Here is a 13,331-nt window from a genome sequence, read left to right as displayed (position 1 = left end):
ACTCTCTGTTCATGACAATCAAACGTTTATTTAGGTAGGCACTACAGTGTTAGTAGTCTTGTCCAAGGAATGATACTGGTATAAAATTTCCAACAGGCCAGATCCTGGATTTGAATTCCAGTCTCCCATGTCGTAGGCTATGCACTTATTCATTACACTATGCAAACTATATATATATGTATATATATATATATATATATATATATATATATATATATATATACATAATGTTTATATAGTGTAATGGATAACCTACTTCTTGGGAGACTGGAACTAAAATGCAGGATGTGCCCTCTTGGAAATTATATACCAGTGGTGGTCTTTGGACAAGATATATATATATATATACAGACTTGGCAAAAATTAAGAAACCACCACATCAAAACTCTGTAATGGCCAGCCCAATCTCCAGACCTGAACCCAATTGAAAACCTCTGGAATGTAATCAAGAGGATGATGGATAGTCACAAGCCATCAAACAAAGAAGAACTGCTTTTATTTTTGCGCCAGGAGCAGTGTGAAAGACTGGTGGCAAGCATGCCAAAACACATGAAAACTGTGATTAAAAATCATGGTAATCCACAAAATATTGATTTCTGAACTCTTCATAAGTTAAAACATTAGTATTGTTGTTTCTAAATGATTATGAATTTGTTTTTTTATCATTATTTGAGGTCTGAAAGCACTGCATTTTGAACATTTCTCATTTTCTGAAAATAAATACAAAATTTTATTTTTGATATTCTCTCAATGTTAAAATTAACCTACCCTTAACCCTTTTGCAACATGCGCCACACTAGTACGGCCCATGTCACTTCTCTCCATTTAATGTGGGCTGCAGTGGTGAGCCCACTTCTTTCCAGGGACATTTCAGCTGTTTTGAACACATGACATGTGCCCGCAACAGCTTCTAGTGGAATCACTATCCACCTGCAGCTATAAACCTGTTAAATGCCACTGTCAAAATCTGACCGTGGCATTTAATGCACGCTTCTGGCCATCGGGCCTTTAATCTGCCTACCGGTGACCCCTGTCATGTGATAGAGGGTCACTGATGGGTTTGCATGACAACCAGAGGTCTCCTGGAAACCCTTATGGTTGTCAGTGCCAAATTACTGTGAGCGCTGACCAAATAGCAAGTGAGTAATTCTGCTACATACAGGTGATTTGACCATCGCCTGCATGAAGTAGAGGCCTTCAGGTTATGGCAGCTTCTAGTCTCCCATAGAGACTATTGAAGCATGCCAAAAGTAAAAAAATGTTTTTAAAATTATTAAAAAAATAAAAAATATTCAACATAAAACAATAAAATAATATTCAACAAGAAACAATAAAAAAGAAAACATACACATATTTAGTATCACCGCATTCAGAATCACCCAATCTATCAATAAAAAAAGGATTACCTGATCGCTAAAAGGAAAGCGAGAAAAAAGTCAAAGAGTAAGGGTGTGTGCACATGCTGCGGATTCTGCTGTGGATCCGCAGCGGATTTGGTCCTGTGGATCCGCAGCAGATTCTGCTGCGGTGTACAGTACCATTATAATCAATGGAAAATGAAATCTGCAATGCACACGGTGTGGAATTTTCCATGAGGATTTGCTGCAGTTTCAAATCCGCAGCATGTCAGTTCTTTGTGAGGATTCCACTGCGGTTTTGCACCTGCTCCATGGCAGGTGTCAAACCGCAGGGGAAACTCGCAGGCTAAACCGCAGAAAATCTGCAGATAAACTGCAGGTCTTTTGACCTGCAGTTTTACATGCAGATTTAGACAAATACGAGCGGAAATTTTCGCAGCAAAATCCGCAGCATGTGCACACACCCTAAGAATTACTTTTTTGGTCACCATAATGACATTGCATTAAAAAGCAATAACAGGCGATCAAAAGATCATATCTGCACCAAAATGTTATCATTAAAAATGTCATCTCAGCACACAAAAAATAGACCCTCACCCATGCCAAGATCACGAAAAATGGAGCGGCTACGGGTTTTGGAAAATGGCTCAATTTAAAAAAAAAATATTAACAAATTTTATATTTTTTTCACAACTTAAATAAAAAAGAACCTGGACTTGTTTGGTGTCCATGAACTCATAGTGACCTGAAGAATGAAAATGGGAGGTAAGTTTTAGGTGAACATGGTAAAAAAAAATTAAAAAAGCTGTGGAGTTGCACTTTTTTGCAATTTCACCGCACTTGGAATATTTTTCCTGTTTTTGAGTATGAGATATGGTAAAACCAATTTAGTCATTCAAAAGTACAACTTGTCTCACAAATAACAAGCCCTCACATGGCTATATTGATGGAAAAATAAAAAAGGTATGGCTCTGGGAAGAAGGGGAGCGAAAAACAGAAGCGCAAAAATGAAAATGGGCTACTGCGCGAAGACTGTCCATGTCTTTGTCAGGAGGCAAACTTTCAAAATCAGCAAAGGGATCACATACTTAATTCCCCTGCTATATATATACTAACTATATATATATATATATATATATATATAACAAAATTTGGCAGCACTATCAAAAGAAACTGGGTGCAATAAAACCTTTAAAGTGATATCAAAACCGCCAAAATAGAAAATCAGAAAAAAACAGGCAGCACTCCAAAAATTAGAGTGAAAAACCGCGGCTTTACTGATCCAATGATGCTGCTAATGGATCAGTAAAGCCATGGTTTTCCATTTTAATTTTTTTCTGAATATATATAAATATAGAATATTATCAAAAGTTAATTTATGTCAGCTCTTCAATACAAAAAGTGAAAACTCATATTATACATTATAGAGTCATTACAAACAGAGTGATCTATTTCAAGTATTTACTTCTGTTAATGTTGATGATTATTTCTTAAAGCCAATGATAAATCAAAAGTCATTATCTCAGTAAATTAGAAAAATTAACAAAAAAAACCTGCAAAGACTTCCTAAGCATTTAACAATGTCCCTTAGTCTGTTTCAGTATACTCCACAATCATGGGGAAGGCTGCCAATTTGACAGCTGTCCAGAAGGCAGTCATTTATATGCTCCACAAGGAGGGTAAGCCACAAAAGGTCATTGATAAAGAAACTGGCTGTTCACAGAGAGCTGTATCCAAGAATATTAATGGATAGTGGAATGGAAGGGAAAAGTGTGATCGAAACAACCAGAATAACGGTAGCTTTGAAAGGATTGTTAAGAAAAGGCCACTTAAAAATTTGGGGGAAATTCACAATTAGTCAACTGCTGCTGGAGTCATTGCTTGAAGAGCCACCACACACAGACATATCCAGGACATGAGCTACAAGTGCTGCATTCCTTGTGTCAAGTCATGACCAATAGGCAATGTCAAAAGTGTCTTACCTGGGCCAAGGAGAAAAAGATCTAGACTGTTGCTCAGTGATCCAAGGTGTTGTTTTCAGACTAAATTAATTTTGCATTTCATTTGGAAATCAAGGTCAAGAGTCTGGAGGAAGAGTGTGGAGGCACACAATCCAAACTGCTTGAGGTATAGTGTGAGGTTTCCATGATCAGTGATGGTTTGGAGAGCCATGTCATCTGCATGTGTAGGTCCACTGTGCTTTATCAAGACCAATGTCAGCGCAGCCGTCTACCAGGTAATTATAGAGCACTTAATGCTTCACTCTACCAACAAGCTCTTTTGAGATGGATATTTCATTCTACAGGAGGACTTGGCACCTCTCCACACTGTCAAAAATACCAATAACTGGTTTAAAAACAACAGTATGTCAATGCTTGTTTGGCCAGTAAACTCGCCTGACCTTAAGACCATAGATAATCTATGGAATATTGTTAAGAGGAAGATGAGAGACACCAGACACAACAATGCAGATGAGCTGAAGGCTGCTATCAAAGCAACCTGGGCTTCAATAGCACCTCAGCAATACCACAGGATGATTGCCTCTATCCCACACCACATTGATACAGCAATTGATGTAAAAGGAGCCCCGACCAAGTATTGAGTGCATTTGCTGAACATGCATTTCAGTAGGCCAACATTTCAGATTCTAAAATCATTTATTTAAGCTAGTGTTATAAAGTATTCTAATTTACTGAGATAATGACTTTTGGGTTTTCATTGGCTGTAAGCCATAATCCTCAACATTAACAGAAATGAACACTTGAAATAGATCACTCTGTTTGTAATGACTCTATATAATATATGAATTTCACTTTTTGTATTGAAGAACTGAAATAAATTAACTAGTTGATGATATTCTAATTTTGTGAGAAGCACCTGTATATGTATGTGTAACCAATGCTCAACAAAAATAAGTACACCACAACAGATATGTCAGGAAATCTTTGCTGTCCTTTCAGAATCAACATTTTACAACAAGATTTGTTATTTTGCAAACCAATGAAGTAATTTTCCTAACAAATTAATTCAAGACCATGTTGAAAAAATGTGTACATCCCTATGAAAGTCTTAGGAGCAAAGCTAAATTTTAAACTGCAAAATGCAAATTAACAAGAATTCAATCACAAGTATATCTAAATTAATTAGGTAGCCAACATTCAATTGACTATAAGGGTCCCGTCACATTTAGCGATGCACCAGCGTTCCCGTCCACGATACGACCCGGTCAGGATCGCTGGTGCATCGCTAAATGGTCACTAGTGAGCTGCCAACAGGCAGATCTCACCAGTGACGTAGTAGTGGTCGGCAGTCGTTACTTACCTGTCAGACACGGCGATGAAGATGTCCTCCCACCCACGTCCACGCATCGCTCGTCGGCGCCAGCAGGAAGCCCAGCAGGAAGCCGCCACCGAGAAATGGCCCAGGACGTTCTCATGCAATCAGCGATAGACAGCGGGGGAGCCGGTCGGAGGTAAGTATCACACATAGCGATATCGCTAGCAATATCGCTGCTGCGTCACAAATTCGGTGACGCTTAAGCGATATCGCTAGCGATCTCGCTTAGTGTGACGGGGCCTTAAAAGTGAGTTACTTAACAAAGCTGTTTCATGCTGTCAGCAATATCACCACATGGAAGAGAAGTGTCACAAGAAAGAAAAAATATACATGACCAAAGCTCTATTTATTAGTAAGATTACTATAGTAAAAGACACAAACAATATAAAAAGATGAAACTGCAATCATCTCATAGAGATGTTCAGGCTGACCACGGAAGTTAACAACTAAACAGAAACGTCTACTTATGAGAAGAGTTGAAGAAAATCAACATACAAGTTCTCTACAATAGCTAAAGAAGTATAAAGAAAAACCTGGTTGAGTGTTTCCCATGACACAATACAGCAATCACTGCAGAGAAATGGCATGCATGGGTGTCATCCATGAAGGAACCCTCTCCAAAAAGCCCATGCATGAAAAACCTTCCAACAATTTGCAAATATGAAAACTACTGCCATTTTATACTCTGGAGTGATGATACCATGATAAATATTTTTGGATCTGATAATTTCAGGGATGAAGAGTACAAAGAAAAGTGCATGATACCTACATGGTGGTGGCAGTGTCTTTATGTGGTGCCGCATGAGTGCTGCTGGAGTTGAGGAGCTACATTTCATTGATAGTGTCATGAATTTACAGATATAGTGCTCTATGTTGAAAGAGAAGATGTTTTCTTTATTCTTTACCCTTGATAGTCGTGTAATTCTTCAATATGACAATTATGCAAAACACACATCAATGCCCTTTGCATTTCTAAAGAAGAACAGTTTGAAAGTGATTCAGTGGCAATTATGACTCCTGGTCTGAACTCAATCAAACTTATATTGGGAGTTCTAAAGAGACACGTTGAGTATCACTCTTCATACAGAATCCATTCTTGAAGAATTGAAAATAATATATGTTGCAATACTGTATGTTTCCTACTTGTAAATTCCTTGCCTTCAAGAATGATGTCCTTAAAAGTGCTTTTCTTTTTTAGTGACATTGGGGTTAAAATATTTATTAACCCCTTAACTAAATTCTGCTTTTTGTTCCCCTTCTTCCCAGAGCCATAACTTTTTTATTTTTCTGTCAATGTGGTCATGTGAGGGCTTATTTTTTTCAGGTCAAGTTGTATTTTGAATGACACCATTGGTTTTAACATGTCATTTACTGGAAAACAAGAAAAAAATCCTAGTGTGTTGAAAAAGTGCAATTCCACAGTTTGTTTTATTTATTTTTACCATGTTCACTAAATGTTAAAACTGACGTGCGATTTTGATCCTTCAGGTAATTATGAGTTCACATACACCATACATGTATGGGTTCATTTTTATTTAAATGGTGAAGAAAAAAAAACAAAATTTAAAAAAAAAATGGTGCCATTTTCCGAGACTTGTAGTGTGTACATTTTTCATGACCTGGGGCTGGGAGAGAGCTTACCATATGTACTCGTGTAAAAGCTGAGATTTTCAGCCCATTTTTTTGGTCTGAAAGTCCTCATCTTGGCTTATATACAGGTCATATACCTGGGGGTCGGTGGGGGGAGGAGGATCAGGGGTGTCAGAGATCATGCTTACCTGTCCTGCCGTGGTCTCTGCAGCCTCGCTTCTCCACTGTCTCCCTTCCTGTCTTCAGCGGTCACATGGTACCGCTCAATACATTCACGAATATGCACATATTCTTGAGTGTAATGAGCGGTACCACGTGACTGCTGAAGACAGGAAGGGAGACAGTGGAGAAGCGAGGCTGCAGAGACCACGGCAGGATGGGTGAGTATAGCAATATTCTCCTGTCCACGGTCCATCGCTGTTCACCGCTGTTTCTGCTGCATCCTGTGCCAGTGACATTTAGGCAGCAGGGGGCGCGGTGACGTGGTTAGTGTGTGCCACCCCTCTGCTGGCTGAACAGTCACTGACACAAGCAGCAGCAGACAGTGGCGATGGACCCAGGAGAGGTGAGTATGGCTTTTTTTTTTTTTGCAGCATATGGGGGCATATTTTATGGAGCAGCATATGGGGGCACAGCCTATGGAGCAGCATATTGGGCATATTCTATGGGGCAGCATATGGGGCATATTCTATGGGGCAGCATATGGGGCATAGTCTATGGAGCAGCTTATGGGGCATAGTCTATGGGGCAGCATATGGGGCATAAACGATGGAGAAGCATATGGGGGCATAATCTGTGGAGCAGCATATGGGGCATATTCTTTGGAGCAGCATATGGGGGCATATTCTATGGAGCAGCATATGGGGGCATAAACTATGGAGCAGCGTATGGGGGCATAGTCTATGGATTCCACCCTCGGCTTATACACAAGTCAATAAGCTTTATCATTTTTTGTGGCAAAATTAGGGGGGTCGGCTTATACACGAGTATATATGGTAATTCCCTTTTTAATATTTGATAGATTGGGTAATTCTGAATGTAGTGATACCAAATATGTGTGTACATGATTTTTTTATGTTTTATTTTGAATGGGGCAAAAGGGCGGTGGTTTGAACTCTCATATTTTTTTATTTTTAAAAGCTTTTTTTTACTTTTGCATGTTTCAATAGTCTCCATGGGAGACTAGAAGCTGCAATACTTCAATCTCCTCTGCTCCACACAGGTGATGATCAGATCACCTGTGTGTAGCAGAAATGCTCACTTGCTATGAGCGCTGACCATGGAGGGGTGCTAATAACAATCTGGCAATGACAACCATAGAGGTCTGCTGCAGACCTCTGGTTGCCATGCTGACCCATTAGTGACCAACAATAATGTGATGGGTCACCGATGGGCGAGATTAGCGACACACTTCCGGTAAGCGCGAGATAAATGCCACTGTCAGAGATTGACAGCGGCATTAACCTAGTTAATAGCAGTGGTTGGATCGCGATTCCACCTGTGGCTTTTGAGGGCACATGTAAGCTGTACAGATCAGCTGTTATGTGCCCAAAAAGGAGTGGGCTCAGCGCCGGAGCTCACAACAAACAGGGGAAGTCTGACGTGGGCATACTATTACACCCAACATCGGAAAGGTTTTAAATAAAACTTGACAAACTACGTGTTTAATGGGAATTTTTATCAAAATTTAATTTTTTTCATTGATCAAATTATGCAAATAGACTATAAATGCAAATATTTGAGATTTTTGCATGGCAACTTTTTTAATATATTGTTTGTTTCCTAATAAAAATGGAAAATTACAACCTTTATTTATTACCTTTGGCAAGGTTACATTCCACCATATAATTAATTTCATTATAAGACCATTTGCATCCAAAAGCATTAACAGAGAGAGTTTACATATTAACTTATAGAATAGGCAGTACTTTTGCATTTTTGTGAGATTTAGCACTGAAAAGTATTTTGAAATGTAGCCAATTCACATATTTTTGACATTTTTGCAAGATTTTATGAGTACTTCCATTAGTGACACAAGTGTGGCCTAAAATATGTTAGTAGATTTAGATTATGTTTTACTGATAAATTACAAAATTTCGGCAATGACCTTTGTTCCTTTTAATTTCAGATACATATCATCTCAGCGTCTCAGAATCCGCTCCTACTGGAACTGCCGTTGGTCATATAAAAGCTGTTGATGCAGATATTGGCAGAAACGCAGAAGTTAGATACAGAATAATAGACGGAGATGAAATGAATATGTTTGATATAACAACAGAGAAAGCGACACAGGATGGTGTCCTAACCATAAGAAAGGTATGCATTTTGTTCTATTTTAAAATGCAAAGAAAGCAACCAGTTAGAAAAAAAGTTTCTCAAGCTTTTAGTTAAAGCGGAAACTTGTCTAGCTTTGATTTAGTTGGATTTTAATGATATGGATTATATATTTGAATTGTTATTATGTTAAAATATTTTTCTCATCTATGTTTTTACTAATCAAAGTTAGATAATGAACCATGTTTTTTTTTTAAACTGTTTTCATTTTCTGATATTTTTATTTTACTTTCTGACTATGATTATGAGGTCAACCATCCTTATTATTAGAATTCAGAGATATGCTTTTGTGCAGTTGGACCATTGAAAACGATAGTGTGGTGATATTTATTGCCATTTTCATCAGTGTTTTCTAGTCAAGCTTTGTGATTTGGTCATTGCGCAGGAATTGTATTCTTTTTTTGATACATCACGCTTAAGTAGGTTTTAACTCCTTGACACAACTTGTAAGAAAAACTTGGCACAGCTGTCAGGATTACTTTGTGAAGTAGACATACTGTACCTACATGGTCCCTGGGTGTTGGTGCAGCTTACAGGATGGTGTGTGAGGAGCAAGGACAAATTTTGCTCAGTAATGTAGTTAGCAGCTGGACAGATACAGTGAACTCAGCAAAGATAGAAAAAGGTTACCACGTTGTTATTAGGAGGTGGAGTACACCAACAAAGAACCTTGAAACACAATCCAAAGACATTTGTGCATGGGTCAATGACCCTTAAATAGGTCTAGGGAGGTGATGTCATAGATCCATGTTGGGCAACCTGCAAAACCCAACCTGGAGCACAAAATAGGACAGCAGAGCAAGATGAAGGGAGCTGAGACGGGGATACTCAGAAAAAGTGTGCAACAACTCCATTTTCTAGATGTAACTTTTTTTAGGGTCCACTTAGTATTGTCTGTTATTGTGGCCATTGTGACTACTGTTACTGTCCCCATTCCATTTATATCCTGCAGATTTTTTTTTGCAGTTTTGGTTATCATGTCTTCATTGTTAGCTATTCATGCATATGTCTTTTTCTAACACAACACAATCAGTTGACCTTGGATTGTGAAAGGTATAACATTATTGCACCTAACAAAACTGAGTTTTCTTTTTGCAGGTTATGCAGGGAGGGGCTGTTGTGAGATATGAACATCTTTTGTGAAATGTGATATCCTGTGTTATTATCTTTATTATCCAGACTGCAATTTTAATGAGATGACTACAGAAAAGTTATTTCTATAGAAAAAAAATGATCAGCCTAAATTTGTATGTATTTGTTTATAAATTTATTATTTTTATGTCCTGATTGTTTAAAATTTGTTGTTTTCCCTTAAAAATAAGGTGTTTATTTTTTCCTCATTTATGTAGTGCCATCATATGCCACAGTAATTTACAGACCTAATCATGACTGTTCCCACTGGGGCTCACAATCTAATTTCCTCATTAGTATCTGTTTTGCTGTGAGGGAGGGAACTCACATGAGCACAAGAAGAACCTACAAGCTTCTTTCAGATGTTAACATTGATGGCATTTGAACCCAGGACCCCAGTGCTGAAACTTTATAGGAAGTGAGGTCATCTTAGTATAATTTTGCAGTAATAAGAAAAGTAGAATGCCAAGAGGAAAACTGTGCAAACACCTGGAAAACATTCAATAGCAGCATAGCTTCTTTAATTCAATGGTCCTTGTGAACATTTCAAGGATTTTTTTTAATATAGCTTGAGAAGTTTCAATGCATATTTTAAGTATTTTAATCATGAAAAAATGTTTGATTTTATTTTATTCATAATTCTATAGTTTAATTGAAGTAGAAAAAAATGTAATTTATTTTAGTAGGGAATCATGCTTCCTTCTCCTCCTGGATAGATGAATCACTGTCCATTACTTGGTAAACTCTTCATTCAGCTAAGACACATTTTCAAGGCAGAAAGTAGCCTCTCGAATATGGTCTGATGGAAAACAGTCAGTTTGCAATGCCATGAGTTGATAGTAACTCAGTTGCATTGTCTACACCCATGCTATAGGGTTTGCTAAGAATTGCTCTTACATCTTTGTGAAAGGAAGTAAAGTTTCACTGTCTTTTTGCAGCATGATGTATTAAAGCAGTGGTTCCCAAACTCCAGTCCTTGCGGACCCCAATAGGTCATGTTTTCAGGATTTCCATAGTGTTACACATGTGAGAGAATTTTTGATGCCTTAATGATACTTCCATCACATGTGAAATACTAAGGAAATCATGAAAACATGACATGTTGGAGGCCGTGAGGACTGGAGTTTGGGAAACACTGTATTAAAGGAATCTGTCTGCAGGTTTTTGCCACCCCATATGAGAGCAGCATGATGTCAGAAAAGAGACCCTGAATCTTGTGCAATGATCTATGACTTAAGGGCCTGTCACACTAAGCGATATCGCTAGCAATATCGCTATAACTTGTGACATTATAGCGATATTGCTAGCGATATCGCTGTGTCTGATACTTACCTATAATCTGCTCCCCCGCTGCTTATCGCTGATTGCGCGAGAACGTTCAGGAACGCTTCTCGTCGTCAGCTTCCTGCAGCGCTTCCTGTGGAGAGACGAGCAACGAGCGTGGAGCCGGGCAGGAGGATGCAGGATCGCCTAGTGTGACAGGTAAGTAGCGACCCCCGTCCCCAGCGATATCGCTGGTGAGATCTGCCTGTGTGTCAGCTCACTAGCGACCACTTAGCGATGTACCAGTGATCCTGACCGCGTCATATCGCTGGTCGGGATCGCTGGTACATCACTAAGTGTGACAGTACCTTTAGATTACTAGGTGCAGAAGTTGTGATACAATCAGAGATCTTTGATATAACATGAAGCAGAGCTCAGAAAACTAACCCCACCTAAGCCATGCTTTGTATGGACATTGTTTGTTGACAGTTGCTTATCACAGAAGGGGGCGTCGTACAATGAGTGATCGCGCACCAGCTAGTCACAGCAATAATCATGTCCTGGTGGTAAAACGTTCCCTGTAAGTAAACAAAAGCACACAGATTGATAAGTGACATCTGTCTGAAATCTGTGTTTTAACCTCTACCTCCTTCAGTCCTCAGATTACATAAGAAAAAAGTAGCTGGCAGATTCTTTTTAAAAGGAAACCTCTATTAGAATTGTTTTTCAAAACCTCACCAAGACAATGCTCTTTTTTCATTTTTGTTGTTGAATATTATTATATGAAATTATTAAATAAAATGTAACTTCACTTGAAAGAATGAAGTGCAAATGTTTTGGCAGTAAACTTCAATACTCCACTTTTTATTTTATAGAAATGATTTTACATTGTAATGATTTGTTTTATTGATAATAATAAGCCATTTCAAAGTTTTATATTCAATACAATCTGCAGTAACTTGGTGAATTATAATTTGAATGAATTGATATAGAACCAAGGAGAAATTGCTAATAAAGTAAAACTTTTAAAAAAGTACATTTAAAACAAGGGTTGATTTGCCCACAAACAAATGGATGAAAGGCAGCACACACAGATGGGGAGACAAAGAAAAAAACAAAAAACATAAAAGACAACCATAGGCAACAAATCAATAATCAAAATTGTCCAATAATAGCCATGCTCCAATTAAATTGGTTAGATCTCACCCAAATCCTATGAAGTCATATCTTGAAATATGGAGCAACACAGTTGTCAATCATAAGAATAGTAAAGCAATACAGCTAACTAATGTACCTGTTGTGCCTCATGTGAAAACTCCCTCCCTAGCAAGGGAAGATCCCAAATGTTATCCTGATACTAAATACAACAACTTCACTATCCTTCACAACATGTTTCTTCCCCAAAAGGAGGAGACATCAATGAAGTTTATCGGTGAGGGGGCTAATGAGAGAGTGGTGCTTCACCAACTCAAGAGAAATGGGGGGCTATTGAGCCCAGACAGAGAAGTTAAATATGCTCCATGATAGATTGCAGGAAAAGGGAAAAATTTAAAATGTTTTTAGAGGTCTTTTGTAGTCATAAAAAAAGAAGAAAAGTGTAAAGTTGATACATATTTTCTATCATGTTCTAAACATATGTCAGTGAAAAAAAGGGAATTGTAAAAATAATATTTAACTGACATAACAGTTAGGCTACATGTATCCGATAAAAAAGGGGCAAAAATTATTTGAATGTTTAAACAATCTGTTTTCAACCATTAAAATAGCATGCACAATCAAACCAAAAAATGTGCCTAGCCAGGAAGGGGGGGAAATTGCCTACTTATGAACTGGTTAATACACCTTTAGTATGTTTGACCATCTTTGAAAATTGTTATATATATGTATATATACATATATATATATATATATATATATATAGATACACATATATATATAATTTATATTGATTGTTTCCTCAGTATTAACAACCGTAAAAAAAATTGACTCCTAAAACTAAACTTTTATTTATTTGTCTTTTTAATGTTTCATTTTGGCCTCACCTAGCTATTTATGATTTAGTGTTTATGTTATGATTTCCTCAGTATACATAACATTGTTGGTTATAGTTAATTTATTGACAAAATGAAAAATTTGTGGAGAAAAGTTGAATTTGATGGACATAAGTCTTTTTTCAACCTACATAACTATGTAACTATATATACAGTATTGTGGAAGATCGGCTCACTCAGGTGCTCAAAGAGGTAGTCAATAAGACAATTTCCATTTAAATTTCAGTTGGTTTATTGAAATAAGCATACTGCAGAGACCAATGCATAA

At 37.6% G+C, this 13,331-nt stretch overlaps 1 protein-coding gene across 3 annotated transcripts in view; it reads left to right on the top strand.

Moving 5' to 3' along the window:
• The window catches only part of LOC141084631 (cadherin-10-like), an 879,938-nt gene that overhangs the window by 650,618 nt on the left and 215,989 nt on the right, over positions 1-13,331 (top strand). For all 3 annotated transcript variants that reach the window (XM_073569456.1, XM_073569455.1, XM_073569457.1), the window contains one exon: positions 8,413-8,600. In XM_073569456.1, the coding sequence (XP_073425557.1) occupies positions 8,413-8,600 (188 nt within the window). The remainder of the gene's footprint in view (positions 1-8,412; positions 8,601-13,331) is intronic.

The sequence above is a fragment of the Dendrobates tinctorius genome, unplaced genomic scaffold, assembly GCF_039654945.1.
Source record: "Dendrobates tinctorius isolate UK_male_01 unplaced genomic scaffold, ASM3965494v1 ptg000025l, whole genome shotgun sequence".
Lineage (NCBI taxonomy): Eukaryota > Metazoa > Chordata > Amphibia > Anura > Dendrobatidae > Dendrobates > Dendrobates tinctorius.
This window is presented reverse-complemented; position numbering and strand designations above follow the sequence as displayed.